The sequence below is a fragment of the Cotesia glomerata genome, linkage group LG4 (genome assembly GCF_020080835.1).
Source record: "Cotesia glomerata isolate CgM1 linkage group LG4, MPM_Cglom_v2.3, whole genome shotgun sequence".
NCBI lineage: Eukaryota > Metazoa > Arthropoda > Insecta > Hymenoptera > Braconidae > Cotesia > Cotesia glomerata.
The window spans coordinates 12,807,027-12,826,213 of NC_058161.1; the positions used below are offsets into that span (position 1 = coordinate 12,807,027).

At 29.5% G+C, this 19,187-nt stretch overlaps 4 protein-coding genes and 1 long non-coding RNA gene across 5 annotated transcripts in view; 3 read left to right on the forward strand and 2 right to left on the reverse strand.

The window, feature by feature from the left end:
* LOC123263646 overlaps window positions 1-19,187 on the reverse strand; it is a 342,430-nt gene that overhangs the window by 86,742 nt on the left and 236,501 nt on the right. The window lies entirely within an intron of this gene.
* LOC123263615 (translocon-associated protein subunit delta) lies at window positions 126-5,211 on the forward strand. The gene is made up of 2 exons (XM_044726519.1): window positions 126-542; window positions 4,882-5,211. Exons 1-2 carry the CDS (start codon window positions 294-296, stop codon window positions 5,140-5,142), a joined length of 510 nt encoding a protein of 169 aa, XP_044582454.1. The 5' UTR covers window positions 126-293; the 3' UTR covers window positions 5,143-5,211.
* Window positions 5,200-10,054, reverse strand: LOC123263599 (proteasome assembly chaperone 2). The gene is made up of 3 exons (XM_044726496.1): window positions 10,034-10,054; window positions 8,370-8,774; window positions 5,200-5,641 (listed from the first exon to the last, which is right to left on the reverse strand). The coding sequence occupies exons 2-3, from the start codon at window positions 8,700-8,702 to the stop codon at window positions 5,246-5,248; spliced, it is 729 nt and encodes a 242-aa protein (XP_044582431.1). The 5' UTR covers window positions 8,703-8,774; window positions 10,034-10,054; the 3' UTR covers window positions 5,200-5,245.
* LOC123263609 (oxysterol-binding protein-related protein 11) lies at window positions 10,044-13,938 on the forward strand. Its single transcript, XM_044726507.1, has 2 exons — window positions 10,044-10,575; window positions 13,473-13,938. The coding sequence occupies exons 1-2, from the start codon at window positions 10,344-10,346 to the stop codon at window positions 13,823-13,825; spliced, it is 585 nt and encodes a 194-aa protein (XP_044582442.1). The 5' UTR covers window positions 10,044-10,343; the 3' UTR covers window positions 13,826-13,938.
* On the forward strand, window positions 14,639-19,155 carry LOC123263542. The gene is made up of 3 exons (XM_044726401.1): window positions 14,639-15,290; window positions 16,682-17,744; window positions 18,595-19,155. The coding sequence occupies exons 1-3, from the start codon at window positions 15,118-15,120 to the stop codon at window positions 18,817-18,819; spliced, it is 1,461 nt and encodes a 486-aa protein (XP_044582336.1). The 5' UTR covers window positions 14,639-15,117; the 3' UTR covers window positions 18,820-19,155.

Here is a 19,187-nt window from a genome sequence, read left to right on the forward strand (position 1 = left end):
ATGGCTGACATGTTACCTTTGGCGCTCTAAATTATCATTGGTCAATAAATTCTGACAAACTTTTAAAATTCCACGTCCGTCAGTGACGTGGCTCTGATTTTGACACATCACATATCACATTACACATTGACATAAACATTACTTCACTGCACACACTCACAGCGCCACACTATCATTCACAACAGTTGGATACACTGAGCAGACTGTAATAAAAAATAGTAAATTAATAAATTGTGACTTAAAATAATATATTTAAATAATAAATTTAAATTAAATAAATAAATAAATAAAAAATGAAGTGCCTAGTAATTTTGTGCGTTGTCCTCGGAGTCGTAAGTGGAATTAGAGGAGAAAAATGTGACAAGCCAGAGGTTACTGCTACGGCATATGTAACCCAGGACGCGACTGTCCTGACGAACGTGGCATTCACTACACAGTTTACTCTCAAGTGCAGCAACGGAGTCAAGGATATTTCACTTTACGCTGAATGTGAAGGAAAAACTCTACCCGCTGTTCGACTTAGTGCTGATAATAAATACCAGGTAAACACACAAAATATTAATTAAGGTAAAGTACTGGGTACTTACCCAGTATTTGAACACTTATTATAATAAATAATAGTTTAAAAAAACTAAAAACACGCTTTTTATAGAAAACCAAACTAAAAAATAGAAAATAAATTTAAATTAAGAATAGTGTTAAAAATTTCAATAAATATAAATTAATAATAGTGTAAATAAAAAAAATGTATTTTATTTTAAAAAAAGCGTGAGGTGCATGGTGTCAATAGTTATAAATATTTTATTGACAGATATGAGTAGAGTGATTATCATTTTGATAATCCCATAATAAAATCCCATAATAAAATTGAGATGAAATATATGTGAAACCAATTTATTCGTGATGTGATTGGTTGAAAATATTTATTCTCATTCTGATTGGTTAAAAGTGAATATAATATACATAAATGACACATAAATATATCATGACCATAAATATGAGGCGCGCGCTTGCGCGCGCAAATATGAATTCTAGTCCTAATATAAAATTGAGATGAAATGTATGTGGCATCAAACTATTCGTAACGTGACTGGTCGAATATATCATAAGCATGAAAATATATGCAAATGCTACAGTCAGGCGCGCGCTTGCGCGCGCAAATTTGAATTCTAGTTCCCATAATAAAATTGAGATGAAATGTATGTGAAACCAAACTATTCGTGATGTGATTGGTCGAATATATCATATGCATGAAAATATATGCAAAGTCTATAGTCAAGGCGCGCGTTTGCGCGCGCAAATTTGAATTCTAGTCCTAATATAAAATTGAGATGAAATGTATGTGGCATCGGGTTGCAGTCAACTATTCAGATTGACAACATTCCGAATTAATAAATTTCTAGAACTTAGAAAGTAAATATAAAATATAATTTAAAATAATTAATCTTACAAATTTTAAAATTTCGAAAAATATAAACTTGAATAATGAAAAAACTAAAATTATATTAATAGAATCTTTCAAAGTCACAAAGTCTCAATAAATTAAAAAACATAATAACGAAAATTTTTACGCCAGAATGAATGAACAGAGGAACACTCATTTAGCCGAAAAATGTAAATATATAGTTATTTGGATGAGTAATTTTCGGCCGAATCATTATTCGTATGGATGAGTATTCGGATGAATATACGTCGGAACGAACTTTTTTCGAAATTAAATCAATTTTAACTCTTGAGGAATATAAGATTTATGTTTACCTATATTCGATAGCTCGGTATTTTATAATTTGCAAAATTGTTTTTCGGCTGGTATTATATTTAAGTTAATGTATTTTATAAACTTTGAATGTAGCGGAATTTTTAATTTTCTAAAATTTTGATAATTCGGAATGCTGTCGATCTGACTGGTTGACCGCAACCCGTGGCATCAAACTATTCGTAACGTGATTGGTCGAATATATCATAAGCATGAAAATATATGCAAATGCTATAGTCAGGTGCGCGCTTGCGCGCGCAAATTCAAATTCTAGTATCTTAAAAAGCACCCCACGCTTTTTGAAAATAAAATACATTTTTTTTATTTACACTATTATTAATTTATATTTATTGAAATTTTTAACACTATTCTTAATTTAAATTTATTTTTTATTTTTTAGTTTGGTTTTCTATAAAAAGCGTGTTTTTAGTTTTTTTAAACTATTATTTATTTTTTACTTTTTAGTTTGGTTTATTTATAAAAGCGTGATTTTTTAGTTTTTTTAAACTATTATTTGTTGATTATCAAAAATATTCAGGCGCGCAAATTACCCACGGAGAGTTACATACTGACATACTGACATACTGACATACAAGTGAAGCTAATAAAAATAATTATTTATAAATATTATAAATACGGGGAATCAGAGTTCGATTTCGGAGAGCGAGCCTGAGAAACGGCTACCAGAACCAAGGAAGGCCGCAGGCGCGCAGATTACCCACGGAGAGTTACTGACAAACAAACTGACATACAAGTGAAGCTAATATAAAGCGTGTAAAAATGGGACCAGTACTTGAACAGACTTTTCGAATTGTTGTAATACAAAATTCGGAAATTTATTATGAGTAATATGCGCATGTTATAATTATTCAATGATACAGTAATTGATTTCTGTACGTTTTTTCAATTATAAATCAAAACAATTATATTTTTGTTAACTTAAAAGTTTACATGTCGAGAAAAGCCGATCCGAACAAAAACAGTTTCACTGTAAAAAAATCGCGCCAAGTCCACGTTCATAAGACTATTAAGAAAAAAAATTTTATTTCTTTACAAAAAGATATAAAATAAAAAATTAAAAAATCCAAGTAACCGATATGGTTGTATATGATTTTCGGAAATTAAAAAAAATTTTTTTGTAAATTTAAAAGTTAAATGAAACAATTTTGGAACGTATTTAGTGTGCGTAGTTACGAAAAATTTCACTTTTTATGAAATTCCTAAAATCTATCTACTAGGACTTTAAAAAAAAAAAAATTCAAGTACACAATGACGCACATCAAGTACGTTCCAAAATTGTTTCTTTTAATTTTTAAATTTACAAAAAAATTTTTTTTAATTTCCGAAAATCATATACAACCATATCGGTTACTTGGATTTTTTAATTTTTTATTTTATATCTTTTTGTAAAGAAATAAAATTTTTTTTCTTAATAGTCTTATGAACGTGGACTTGGCGACCCTGTTTAAAATTTCAATAGGATCCCATCAAAAGCGACAAAAGCCACTTAGAAACCCATAAGTTTTATTAGTTTCTAAGTGGCTTTTGTCGCTTTTGATGGGATCTTATAGGAGTTTTTCAACAGGGGTGATTATTTTATAGTGAAACTGTTTTTGTTCGGATTTCAGGATTTTTTGTAATTATAATAAAAATTGACAATTTTAATTTAATACATTTCCGGTGGCAAACTATCCCCTTTAAGCTATAGTTCATGTAAAAGTTATTCTTGCGCCGCCTGGCGTGTGTAATTGCAAGCTGTCAAATATCTTTTTCACTGTAGTTTCCCATCTATTATAAGATTAGCATGCATCCTTATATTATTTAGTCTCTGGCCGTCCGCTTTTTACATAAGAAAAAGTTAAAATCTAAAAATCTGGGTCGCTATAGTTTGTGCTGATTATTTTTAATAATTTTAAATAGAAATTATAAAGATAATTGATAATAATCAAGTAATACGCGTAATAAAAGCATGAACTACTATTATAAAATATCATATAAAAAAATCAAAATAAATTTGAAAAAATTTGTAACCTCAAAAAACCGTTCTGCTTATGGTATATACACACTCGGTAGTCTGGCTTGAGCACGGAACTTGGCGCCAGACTCTATCGAGTCTGTTGATTTATAATTGAAAAATTGCTTGTCATTCAAAAAAATGTAATTAAAAAATTAAATACAAATATTTATCATTTTCAAATGAACATATTAAATATTCATAGTATTATTTTTAATATTAATCAATAATATGTTATAGTTCTTTAGATACTTCAATAAAACGTTGGAAATTTTTGGTGTGCCTATTGGCATATATTTTATTAGTTTAACTACTGCTCGGAGTGTTAAACTACTAAGGCTTGTCAAAATTGATTGTTCAACTACTATTCCTTTGATAGTCTATCTATGAAAATTCAATTATCTTTGTTACTTTGCTAATCAATTTAAAATTGCTTATATTTTCATGAAAATCGCTAATTTGAATTAATAATTACATCTTTATATATTCAAAGTCGGGTTCAATTTTTTTTACTTTGAAACTTGTTCAACTACTGGATACTTGACCTTATTCAAGCTTTAATTCTTCAATAATTTGCTAATTTTGATAGTTTCTTAATCAGCAGCGAAATTTTTATTTTTTTGGCAAAAAATGAGCCTTTCGTCTGAAAAATTTGTAAATCCGGCTATAGAAAACTTCAGGAATTTATTTTAGCACATTCTGAACCAATAAAATCATTTTTGATCTTATGAAATTTAAAATTCAATAAAATTTTAATTTTCAAAAATTTTAATCCAAAAAAATTACTCTTAAATATTTTAATCATTAACATTTTTTTAGAAATTTTTATTTACAAAATTCTAATGATTTTTTAAATTGAAAAATTATAATTTTCAAACTCTATGATTGAATTCTAGTCTTAAAAATTTTTGTTTTAAATATTCTAATTTTTAAAATTCTTTTAAGATATTTAATTTGAAAAATTCTAATAATTTTTTTTTTTTATTAAAAAATTCTAATTCTGAAACTAGATATTAAATTTTAGCCTTAAAAAATTTTAAGAAATTTTAATACAAAAAAATTGAAATATCAAATATTTCATCACTAAATTTTATTTAAAAAAATTTTTCAGGTATCCTGGACTGAAGACATAAAGAAAGTCCATTCCGGCAACTACGAAGTAAAACTCTACGACGAAGAAAGTTACGCAGCAATCAGAAAAGCGCACCGTAACAACGAAGACCCGTCATCTGTAAAGCCACTCGCCGTGGTGACAGTGACCAACCCAGGAGTGTACCAGGGTCCTTGGATCAACTCCGAGCTTTTAGCAGTAGCTCTTGCCGCTCTTGTTTCCTACGCAGCTTTTTCTGCCAAGTCAAAGCTCCTCGCCTAGTTCCAGATTTAAATCAAATTTTTTATCTTTAAATTTTAATATTTAAATAAATTAACATATAATTACAAATTTTTATTTATTAAATTATTAATTATACAAAAATCTAATAAATATCCACTGGCGCGGCGTTTCCGAACAAAAACTCCCACGAGTTCGGGAACTTAACCTTCTTAGCGTCGAACCCAAAAGCCAGCCATCTGTTGAGGTACTCAAGAACCGCGACCGCATCAGGAACGTTGTCGCCCTCTGAGCAGAACCGCAGAATTACAACAGAGGGAATCCCCTGGTTTGATAAAAATTCGTGCAATTTCAAGGCGAACCCCCCTCCAGAAATTTCAAAGCCCTCGCGACCTGCTTCGTCTTTGGTTGTTTCAAGCTCCAGAAAATCTAGACCAGAGAAAATTTCTCCGCAGCTGGGAGACGCCAGGAAGCGCATTGGCTCCGTACGGATTTGGATGTCTGATCTGGTATGGGCCCAGGCGCTGGTCAGGATCACCACCTGCGAGAAAAATCATCAGAACTGACCTCTAGCGGGGTATATTTGTGTTTACCATAAATTAACTGTTATAATTCTGGAATAATACAGTATTTCTGAGGTTATATTAGCCAGTTTTTTTACTGTAGTTACCCATATAGCAATCTTTTTCAAGGCTTGAGTAAGTCTGGTCTCAATTTCGATAGTTGTTAGTGTCTTTTTCTACCTATGGGTCTTGCTCCAGATACTTGTAGCAAATTCAATTGACAAGTCTTGAACAAGCTTTGTACAAGAACTTTCGGCCAGATTATAGCTCAACAATTGTGTAAGAAAATTGAGAAAATCTGAAGATGCTTATCGATAAACTAACTATATCAATTCTTGAGAAAGACTGACACCGGAAGCATGCTGAATATACTTGTGCAAGACTTGCTCAAGATCTGCTCAAGATTAAGTGTTTTTGAATGACCGTTCTTATCATTCTACCCCTCCTATATTTACTATAGAATCAGTGGATCTCATTCAGCTTAACCTTTTAGAGTATAGACCTACTGTTTTATCGATCAAGACAAAATTACTTTAAAATGAGCACCACCGAGTCAATACATCTTCAAGTAGTGGAGGGGAAAAAGTGCTATAAAATATATAATGCATGATGCATCTTGAGCAAATCTTGAGCAAGTCACGCTTCAAGATTTGCTGTTAGTTTTTGGTTGACAAATGCTTTAGAAATGAACAAATTACTGAGAATTACGAATCTTGAGCAAATCTTGAGCAAGTCATGGGTAAGTGTCTGTTGTGAGTTTCTGATTCAAAAAATCCGTCAGAAAGTTTTTCAATGCACTTTGCATTAGACTTGTCTCATAATCTTGCACAAGATGTCTTGAGATAGTTATATATAAATCTTGAACCAGTTCTTTTTGCTTGAACTTGAGCAAGACCCATATGTAGAAAAAGATACTTGCTACTAAGGGTTTTGCTCAAGACACTGGCACCTAAATCTTGCTCAAGCACAAGTTACCTGGGTAACTATGTCAATTCTTGAGAAAGATTGACACTAGAAGCATGCTGAATATATTTGTGCAAGACTTGCTCAAGATCTGCTCAAGATCAAATATTTTCGAATGACCGTTCGCATCATTCTACCCCTCCTATATTTACTATAGGATCAGTGGATCTCATTTCTCGTTCAGCTTAACCTTTTAGGGTGCAAGTAGTGGAGGGAAAAAAGTACTATAAAATATATATAATGCATGATGCATCTTGAGCAAATCTTGAGCAAGTCATGGATAAGTGTCTTGTGAGTTTCTGATTCAAAAAATCCGTCAGAAAGTTTTTCAATGCACCTTGCATTGGACTTGTCTCATATTCTTGCACAAGATGTCTTGAGCTAGTTATATATAAATCTTGAAGCAGTTTTTTCTACATGAACTTGAGCAAGACCCATATGTAGAAAAAGATACTTGCTACTAAGGGTTTTGCTCAAGACACTGGCACCTAAATCTTGCTCAAGCACAAGTTACCTGGGTAACTATGTCAATTCTTGAGAAAGATTGACACTAGAAGCATGCTGAATATATTTGTGCAAGACTTGCTCAAGATCTGCTCAAGATCAAATATTTTCGAATGACCGTTCGCATCATTCTACCCCTCCTATATTTACTATAGGATCAGTGGATCTCATTTCTCGTTCAGCTTAACCTTTTAGGGTGCAAGTAGTGGAGGGAAAAAAGTACTATAAAATATATATAATGCATGATGCATCTTGAGCAAATCTTGAGCAAGTCATGGATAAGTGTCTTGTGAGTTTCTGATTCAAAAAATCCGTCAGAAAGTTTTTCAATGCACCTTGCATTGGACTTGTCTCATATTCTTGCACAAGATGTCTTGAGCTAGTTATATATAAATCTTGAAGCAGTTTTTTCTACATGAACTTGAGCAAGACCCATATGTAGAAAAAGACACCAGCAACTAGGGGTTTTGCTCAAGACACTGTCACCTAAATCTTGCTCAAGCATATGTTACCTGGGTACGCAGCATTTCTACTGTACTTTTGCTGCAAATTTACAAGAATAATACGATTCAATTACCGTAAAACTCTAGAATTTTTACCGTAAAAAATCTATGTATTAACTATAATATTACTATAATTTTACAAAAATAAAATCGTGTTTCTGCGGTAATAATACCGAAGTTATACTGCAATTTTGCCGCGTTTATACTGATATAATTAAAAAATTGCAAAAATTTAGTATTATTTGTTGATTGCTGTATTTAAAGTAATGTCATAAAAAATGTGCAGATTCTAAAATTTTCATTTTTATTCCATTAATTCTTACGTTTTTCATTTTAATCAAAGAATCATTGGAAGTAAAGCGTAGGGATTGTAAGATTTTTAAAGTTCGGTGATGAGTTAATAAATATACAGTAAATATGCGGTACATTTATTGAATACTGTTAATATCCCGTAATTTTCCTATTGTATTGCCGTAAATATTCTGAATTTATTTCGTAATTTTTCTGTTATAATTCGGCAAAAAAACTGGCTAAAATAACTGAAGTACGGTAAAAATACAGCATTTATTATTTATATCTTATAAATATCGAATCTTTGCGGCATTTCCAAAACCGTCAGGATTAATAACATCTTAGGTCAAAATAATGCTCTAAACAATTATATGTTTCTTAAAAAACAAAAATTCTTATCCAAAAATAATATGAGTTATATAAAAACGTATATTGTAAGTTATACCTTTGAAATTCCGTGATCAGCGACGAATTTTCCCAAATCCTTGAAGAATCCCTGGAGATTCTTGACCGCAGGCGATCGGATTTGCAAAGCGACTAGCTTGTTGCTCTCCTGGACATAGAAATCCGCGCTGGTACAGAGATCCGACGAGTCTTTGACGTAAGGATCCGCTCCGAGGATCGGAATGAAGCAGGAATTTGCAACATGACCGATTTTCTTCATATTTTGACTAGTTATGAGCAAGTCAATCGCTAATTGCGCGACATTTCCCACCGCAACTGCTGGCAAGAACAGGATATAGTCCTGGAGGTTTATTTCCGTGGTTAGTTTTATCATTTTCTGCCTGGTTTTGAATTTTTGTCACTTGCGAGGATGATGAACAGGCAGTTTATTTACTTTTGGTCTAACCTGCAAGTTTTTGAATAAGTTTTGATTATAGTGAATGAAGTTATCTATTATATCGGCGAGTGGTAAGTCTGAGTGCGGGTAGGTGGCAATATTTAAGCCATCTAGTGGCGAAATGGTCAAATTTGTTTTGGCGGTCAATTTTGAATTTAAAAAAAATTGAAAAGGAGAAATTTAAAAAAATTAAGAATTACATTTTATTTTTTTAATTATTTGAAACAAATTTCTTTGTTAAATATAATATGAAACTTTTTTCAGACGATATTTAATAATTTAAGAAATTTTGTAACAAATTATGAAAAATCAAATAAATTTATTTGGAAAAAAAAAAAAAAAAAAAATAGTCGTGACTGCTAATTTTAATTTCAAATTTTTTTTAAAATTAATTTAGCAGAAATTAAATAAATTAAAAAAAATTTTTATAAAAAGTAAATTGTGTCAAAAAAATTAGGAAGAAAAGTTGACATGTAAAAATTTTCATAAATTAAAAATGCAATTTTTTAAAAATAATTTTTAAGAACAAATTTATTTGAAAAAAAAAATAGTCAATTGACTGCTAACTATAATTTCTTATTTTTACAAAAATTTGATGAATTGAAAAATTTTTTCCAAAAAATCAATTATATAGTCAAAAAAAAAAAAAGAAAAACAATTGACTTGTAGAAATTTTAATAAATTGAAATTGCAATATTTAAAAAAAAAAAAAATTTCAAAATAAATGTATTTAAAAAAAAATAGTAAAGTAGCTACTAACTTTAATTTCATAAACTTTTTTAGGAAAATTAATTTAGCATATATTTGATCATTTTAAGAATTTAATAACAAACAAATTATGGGAAAAAAAAATTTACATGTAGAAATTTTGAAAAATAAAAAATGCAATTTTTCAAAAATAATTTTTTGGAAAAAAAAAATTTCTGTTAAATAAAATTGAAAAATTGTAAATTGACTGCTTATTTTAATTTAATAATTTTTTATGAAATTAAAGTTAGCAGTCACTTGATTATTTTTTAATTTTATTTATCAAAAAAATGATTTATAAAAAATTGCATATTTAATTTTTTAAAATTTCTAGGTGTCAATTTTTTTTCCCAATTTTTTTTGTAATAATTTATTTCTCACCAAAATTTTTAAAATTATTAAATGTCTGCTGAATTAATTTTTTTTTAAATTAAAAAAAAAACTACTTAATAAATCTAGCAGGTGTTTATTACACTTACTAGCACCGCCGATATATTATCTGTCTATATAAACATTCTCACATCTTCCATTGTCTCTGTACGCATAAAGTACCTTCAGTGCGCATAACCTAAAAACGTCTAAAAGTAAATATAAATAAATAAAAGCTGAATGACAATTGAAATAAAAGCTAATAATTAAACAATAAGTATTAATAATGAATAAATTATTAAAGTCTAAGCATAAAATAACAATAGCAGTACTTGTGTAAATAGTGTAGATAAAAAAAACTTATTTATATTATATTAATATTAATTAAAGTTACAATAATTTAAAATCGGTAGAGAAAATAATTAATATATAATTAAATAATATAATAAAAATACTTAAAAAATGAATCCATCGCTGAGACACCGGTACGAAGGACAATTGCACAAGTACACGAATGCCATGAAAGGGTGGCAGTTCAGGTGGTTCATCCTCAGCCCGGAGACTGGCGAGCTACACTACTTCCTCAGCGAGGCTGAGAAAAACCAGCGGCCCAGGTGCTCTATTTATTTAGCTGGAGCTGTCATTGCTCCTAGTGATGAGGATTCTAATACTTTTACTGTCAACTCTGCTACTGGTGAGTCATTTTTAGTAGATTTTATAAAAATCTAACTATTGCAGCCGTCCTCATGGCGCAACTTTTGAAAAATTTACCCATTTTCTGACTTAGTTTGTCGAGCTGAGTCAGAAAATATATATAGTTCAAAAGTTTATATATGTATGTATTTATATATATATATATATATATATATATATATATATATATATATATATATATATATATATATATATATATATATATATATATATATATATATATAAATAATATTATATAAAAATATTAAAAAATATTATAAAAATATTTATATTTATATATATATATATATATATATATATATATATATATATATATATATATATATATATATATATATATATATATATATAAATAATATTATATAAAAAATATTAAAAATATTAAAAATAATATAAAAATATTTATATTTATATATATATATATATATATATATATATATATATATATATATATATATATATATATATATAAATAATATTATATAAAAATATTAAAAATATTAAAAAATAATATAAAAAATATTTATATTTATATATATATATATATATATATATATATATATATATATATATATATATATATATATATATACCAATAAATGGAGAGCTGGTTTTTTTGTGCGGTTATACTGCGAAAACTACTGAACCGATCGGAATAATACTTATACCATAAAATGCAGCGTGTTTTGGAGAAGATCTTAGTATATGATATGTTGGTGATTACTTATCCGGAAGCTATATTTTTTTCACTTAGAAATAATGAATTTTTATTGTAACTAAATTTATTCTATTCGATTGTCATTTGTTTAAAATAAATTTTTTAATTCTATTGGTTATGTTTACATACTAGGCAGATTTTTTCACTTATGAGACCTGCAATTTCTTTAACTGAAATTTTCAATGCTCATTAAAAATTTTTTTTTTCATATCAATTATTATTAATTTTTGTAAGAAAAACACGGGAATGTTATAATGATTGCACATTGAAAGTTACAATGAATATTACACTGATAGAAGGATTTCTTAGTATTTAAGAAGATTTCTTTGTATTTAAGAAATCATTTCTTAAACATCATTTTTAGTATTTAAAAATATTTCTTAATATTTAATAAATATTTCGTAGTATTTAAAAAATATATATATTTCTTAGTATTTAAGAAATATTTCTTAAATACAAAGAAATATTTTTTAAATACTAAAAAATGATGTTTAAGAAATGATTTCTTAAATACAAAGAAATCTTCTTAAATGTTAAGAAATCCTTCTATCAGTGTAGCTAGAATAATTACATGGGTAAAAGGTGCATGCCAATCCGATAGAATCTGTGCAAGTCAAAACAATACTCTAATTAAATTTCAAGTCTAGATCTAAAAATGCAATTCTATAAAGCGCCCAGCGGAGCGGGCGAGTAACAGCTAGTATATATTTATACGATATAACGCGGCTTGTCAGCATAATAGCGTTTTCAATTTATGACCGATTCTTCTCAAACTCAGCATGCTTTATCTATCGATCAAGACCAAGGTTAAGTTCGAAGATGAGCTTAATCGGGCGAGTAATTTGGAAATGACAGGATTTTGAAATTTTGAAAATCGTAAAAATTGATGTTTTTACTACTTCAACTTAGTATAATTACTGAACTAGACAAAATATTGAAATTCGGTAAAATGCATCGTAAAGCTCTTTTAATAACTATTTGGACCGATTCAGATCAATAGATTTTGAAAAATCTTCAAAAAACTGAAAAAAAAATTTTTTTTCAAATGTGGTTTTTTTGGAATAACTTTTAAACGGCTTAATAGTTCAATTCCAAAAACTAATCAGCTCTTAACCTCAAAAAACTACGTCGATCGCCACCAGTCCGGTCAAAATCGGTTGATTCGTTCGAGAGATATCGTGAACGAAAGAAAACCGAAAAAAGTGTTATTTCGGAATAACTCCAAAATTACTAGCGCGATCAATTCAAAATTTAAGATTCTTTGTGAGGCTTAAAAAACTGCGTCAAATGCTGCCAACCGCGTGAAAATCGGTTTATTCATTCAAAAGTTATTGCGGTTTAAAAATTCAAAAAATAGTGTCATCAAATCCCTATCAGACTTTTGAGCTCGAAGAGCTCAAAAGCATAGGAAAACAATCTCTTTGAGCTTGGAGAGCTCAAAATAACCCATTAATTGTATTTTTGTGCTCGAAGAGCTCAAAAACGCCATTGGTGCAATTTTAAGCGCCTAAGTATGGAATTAGCGGGAAGTTGTAGGGTCAACCGTTTTTCTAATTTTTTTTTATTGAAAAAATGATTTTAAAAAAAATTTCACTTGTAAAAAACTTAAAAAACTGTAGGGTAAGTGTGGGTATTACTGCAGTTTTTTTCGTAAGTCTCACTTCGAAAGCATTTTTATGAAATTTTCTCAAGATAATAATAACTTTTTTTTTTTTTAAACAAAAGTTTGACTTATTATTAACCCAAAATAAAATCAACAATGAGAGAAACAAATATTTTCAAGTTTTTTACATATAAAATTTTTTTTCTTATTTTTTTGTAATAATTTTTTCAATAAAAAAAATTTTTTAATTTTTTAGTTGTCGGCTAACTTAATTATCATTTTTCAAATATTTTTTTCTTTATATAATTGATTTCTCTAATCTGACATAAAGTATTTATAAAAAATTGCACTTATAATTTCTTTTTAATTTCTACTTCTAGTTTTTTGCAATATTTTTTTCAATATAACAATTGATATAATTTTTTTAATAAATAAATAATAGCAAGAAAAATTTATTAAAAAAATTATGATTTTAAAATTAGCTGACGATTTTTTTAAATTTTCATTACAAGTTGATATTTTTTAAAAAAATATTTTATAAAAAAAAAAATTCTAGGTGATATGATTAAACTACGAGCCACAGACGCTCGAGCGCGGCAAGAATGGGTCGACAAATTGCGAGCAGTTACAGAAATGTACACCAGAGCGATAGCTAGCAGCCACCCGCCATTGCCGCCTCGAGAGCACTCTTCAACCACCCCCAGGACTCCAGTAGACAAGCTCGAGGTCCTCGACGCGTTCGCAAACTGCCGGGAAGTACTGACCAAGCTCGAGAAGCAGAACCGAGTTCTGGTGGACGCCATCGAAACTTCCGAGTTCCACCTGGACCCCGACCTCCTGGTGCTCAAGGCTCTTGTACAATCTACTGTTACTACTTTAAATCAATGTTTAAATATTCTGTACAAATAATTTATTATTAATTAAGGACTTAAGTATTTATCAATTTTCAAGAGATAATTAATGAAGGTAGCTTCAGAATAAGTTTTTTTTTTTAGTTATTTTTTAAAGGCCTATTAAACTTTATAGAATTTTGTTTTTAAATCGTATTTTTTATCGAATTACAAAATTTATGAGTGAAAAAGTTAAAATAAATAAATAATAATTTGTAAAGTTGATAATTAGAAAAAAAAATTTTTTAATTACTTTTATTTTAACGATTTTATTGTAAAAAAACGAAGTTTTGAAACTTAGACGACAAAATGGCCGTCTGGTGTAAAAACAAAATGGTGGATGCGCGCGCGAAGGATTTAAATTTATTTGGCGCGAATTTTTGAAAATTTAAATTTTATTTGGCGCAAATATTTGAATAGGAATCATATAAAATTTTATGTATGTTTTTTTTTATCAATATATTTGTTTTAATAATTATATGAAACAAAGTATAATTTTTTACAGAATTTTTGTAATAATAATAATAATAATAATATTACCAATACATAATTTTATATATTTTTTTAAAAAATAATTGGAATAATTTGAATTTTAATAATTCAAAAAATTTTCAAATTTAAAAATATGCGCGCGCATCCGCCATTTTAAAACCCCGCCGCCATCTTGTCTGCAACAGACTAGAAATAATATTCTACTAATTAATTAGATACTTAATCCTTTAAAAAAAAAAAAAAAACTTATAAATTGAAAAAAAAATATCTAAAGATTTTCTTGACAATTACCAGTACCTTAAAAAAAATTTTTGTAACAAGAAAAAATTTTTTCTATAGCTAATAAAAAATAAGCAGCTACTGATTTTAGAAAAAAATAAAATATTCCAAGCATATCAAGAAAAATTAAAATAGTTTCCCCTCGAAAACATTCCTGTTAGGAATTTTTTGTAAAACTTTCCTATGAAATAATTAAATAGCCTAAACGCACTTGTAAAATAGACGAATAATTTATATTTTTTTTTATAGCAACTTTATAGCGTAATAAATAAAAAAAATTGTAAATTATAAAAAATGTTATTTTGTTTAAAAAAAAAATACTTGCTTGAGCGGATCTTGATGAAAAAAGGAAAAGGAGGCTGTTACATCAATGCCAAGGCTCTGTAAGTAGGTGAAGGTGAACGAGATCCGATTTACTTTTAAATCTGTTCGTTTTTCATTTATACTAAGAGCGTAAGATTATAGAGTCGGTTATTAACTTGTTTGCTTTTAGTATTACTAGCAAGTTTTATGTTTAGTTTATTATTTATGTGAAAAAAAATGGAGGAACCACCGGTTTATACCTGCAGAAAATTTATTTCTTTGTATATTGACGATTCGGAAGACGAAAACAACAAAATTTGTGGATTTCACCTGACACGGTCCCCTTGGGATCCTTATCCTTGGATTAGTTATGTCGAACCTGGGAGCATTGCGGATAAATCGGGTCTTAGGTAATTATTTTATTATTTTTTTGGTAATTTAATAATTGTTTGTAGATAAGTTGGCCTTTAGATTGTAATTTTAAAAATAAAATTTTATTTTTTTACTGCGCATGTGCTGGAACAGTTCCTGCGCTGAAACATATCCTGCGCATGCGTCGGAACAGGTTCTGCGCAGGTATTAAAATCATTTTTTGAAGTTAACTTGACTTTTAAATTGTTATTTTACAAACAGAATTTAATTTTATAACTGCACATGTGCTAGAACAGTTCCTGCGCAGGTAATATAGTAATTTCTTGTAGATAAGTTGGTTTATTGTAATTTTAAAAATAAAGTTTTATTCTATTATTGCGCAGGCGTTGGAATAGTTCCTGCGCATGCATCGGAACAGACTTTGCACAGGTATAATAATTTTTTTTTGATGATTTGGCTTTCTGATTGTAATTTTACGAACAAAATTTTATTTTAAAACAGCGCATGCGTCGGAACAGGTTCTGCGCACATAATAGATTAATTTTTTTAAGATAAGTTGCTTTTCAGATTGTTATTTTAGAAGTACAATTTTATTTTATTTCTGCGCATGCGCAGGGTCTGTTCGGGCGCATGCGCAGTAAAGACGGATAAATTGGCGATTTTTTGTATGAGAAAAAATTTCTGCGCAGAATTTTCAAGCATTAAAATTTATAATATTAGAAAAGATTTCGAATTTGATAAAATTATTTTAAATAAAAATTTAATATAAAAATAGAAAAAAAATTTTTTTTTCTTATAAAAACTAATTTAAAATTTGACTTTTCGATAAAAATTATCTTTAAATAAATTTTGAATTTCTAATCTAGTTTCCAGAAAAATTTACAATTTTTATAAATTATGAGTAAATTTCAAAATCAAAATTTCGCGCTTAAAATTCATGCGCCAAAAATCATTTTCCTGCTAGAAAATACCCAATTATTTGTATAAAAAGCTAATTTGTTGTTAATATTTAATTAATTTTCATAGATTAGTCGGTCTGAATTGTATTTTTAATATTAAAATATAATAAAAAGACTGTCTATTGCCTTGAACAGTCTCTGCGCATGCGTCAAAACAGTTCCTGCTTTAAAAAAAAAAATTTATTTTATTTAAGATATTTTTAAATTGATTTTCTTATTAAATTAATTGTTTTTTTATAAAATTAATTTTTTATTAAACTAATTTTTTTTTTTTTAATTAATTTTATTATAATTTACAAGCATGTACGAAAAACACTCACATTTCTGCGCAGGAACTGTTTTAGCGCATGCGCAGGAACTGTTCCCGCGCATGCGCAATAATAAAAAAAGCCTAAAATGCCAAAATTCGCATATCCTAACCCCAAAATTAGAATCCATTAATTACAATTAATCATAAAATTAAATTTCAGAGCTGGAGATTGCCTATTAGACATAAATAATGCCGACATAGTCGGCCTTAGAGTAAAAGAAATCGCCTCATTAATAAAACGCGAACCTGGAGAGACAATAAATTTACAAGTATGGCGCCACTGCGCAGAAACAGCTGACGAGACTTCAGAATTTGGCGTTGCAGTATCAGGACCTCTGCCAACCTTAGCAAGAAAATTAGCTAAGGCAGTTTCTGGAACCGTGAAAGCTTTAGAATGTCCGATTTGTTTAGAAACGGCTTCAGCACCAGTGTCTCAGTGCGTGCATGGTCACATTTTGTGTTCGAATTGCCGCCAAAAAACTCCTCGCTGTCCCATCTGCAGGATCAGATTAGGCCAAGGTCGTTGTCTTGTCGCCGACCAGATCCAGCGGAATATCCGCGACGCCTATGAAGAAGACATCTCAAGATTAATTGCCCGAGCTACAGCAAATGGCGAAGCTGTAAATTCGTCGCTCAGAGAAAAATTATTCGGAAAATCGGTCGGTAAGGACACGGTGGGTAAAAAAGAGCAACCTGGCTTACCGGCTGCGATGAAGACGCGACTAGCGCGCCTCCTAGGTGGCTTCGACAAAGCTGCTTCTGCGGACAATTTAGCTACAGAAGATCCGAAATATCTGAGCCCATCAGCGCCCTCACCGGCTTTCCGGCGGCTCGGGGAACTATTTACTGGTGACAGAACTAAATCTGCGAGTACTGGAGAATTACGAGCTGATTTGTCCGGTTCCGAGAACCACAAGGCCCGAGAACCTCAATTAAGCAAGTTTTATACTAACTCTGGGTATTTAAGTGTTCCTGCGCCCTCGACGCCATGTTGGGGAGGTTCTACGGACTCTGTTATTAATTCTTTTCCCTGTCCGTTGAGTTTTAAGATCACATGCTACGAACCGGTTAATTGTGAAAATTTTATTGAGCATTTGGGAAAAAATCATCAAGTTGTTCAGGTTCATTTTTTTGGGCCTAAAATTACAATACCTGTTCCTTTAGAGTTCCAATGTGATACTCTTTTTATTATACATTGTTCCAATGATTTATTTTTCTTCCATGTAAGTATTTTTCTTTTAAAGTAATATCTTATAGTTCAATTTTTTAATCATTAATAATCTGTAATTATTGATAAATATTCAATTTACAACCACGAATTGGCAAGAACAAATTCTGCGCATGTTTGGGACCTAATCCATAGCTGGAACAGTTATTGCGCATGCGCAAAACTTGTTCTAATGCCAATAATAGACTCTACGCATGAGCGGAACTCGTTCCGCAACTAGAACAGATTATACGCATGCGCAGAACCTGTTCTAATTTTAAAACAGGCTTTCCATATCTGGAACAGTTTGTGCGCATGCGCAGAACTTGTTCTAATTTATTAATATATTTCTTTAGAAAAAGACCCAACAACCAAAGACCATTAACAGGGTCACCTAATTTTGCAATTAATATACAATATATAAATTTTTACATTATAACAAAAAAATACAAAATATATTGTGCACTAGTATACAATAATTTTAATTATGTCAAATACATTTTGTAACTAAAATTACTGATAAGACAGCGGTCTAATGCTGGTAATAGACTTTATGCATGCGCAGAACCTGTCTCAAGGTTAATATAGCTTTTGCGCATGCGCACGACCTCTTCTAGTGCTAAGAACTGTTAATGCGCATGCGCGAAACCTGTTCCAACGTTAGAACAGGTCTTGCGCATGCGCAAGACTTGTTCTTAGCATTAGACCAAGTCTTGTGCATGCGCAAAAACAGTTCCAGCTATGGAACAGATCTTACGCATGCGCAAATCCTGTTCCAAAGTTTAAAATAGGTTTTGCGCATGCACAAAAGCTGTTTCAATGCTTTTATAGTAAAAAAGTGTTAAAATACACTATTTTTAATGTAGTACCAAGAAGAAACAGCTTGGGTAACAAGTGTATCAACTAAAGGAGAGTGGATTCTCCATGGCAGAAGTTCTGAGAACACAGAAATAAAACTCAAACGTCGGATTACTAAAATAGAATCCACAAGGCCAGAACTTGCAGACCAAGCACCAATTCCGCAAGCTTTTAATATTGTGGTTCTAGATATAGAGTTGCTTATTTCTCCACCAGAGGGCTTAGACATCTAAGGAACAATTTAGAAGCAATTGAAGGTTAACAAGTGCTTTATTTCGTATACAAAAGTAAAAAAATAGTCAATAATTACTGACTAATAATCACATTACAATTACTGGCTTAAATGTAATTATACATTAAATAATTGAGCATAAACTCAGTTCATTAAACAATAATAATAAAAATAATTATAGTTAAGTATATATATGTATAACATAAATTCTCAGAGGCCACAGTAAGCCGTTGATTACAACAATTTTTTTTTTTATTACTTATTAATATAATTAACAGTTTTTAAGGCACATATGATTTTATAGTAATTTGTATAATTTTTTGTAAATTTAATAAAAATTTTTTTGATGTGTAATTTTACGGAAGCGGA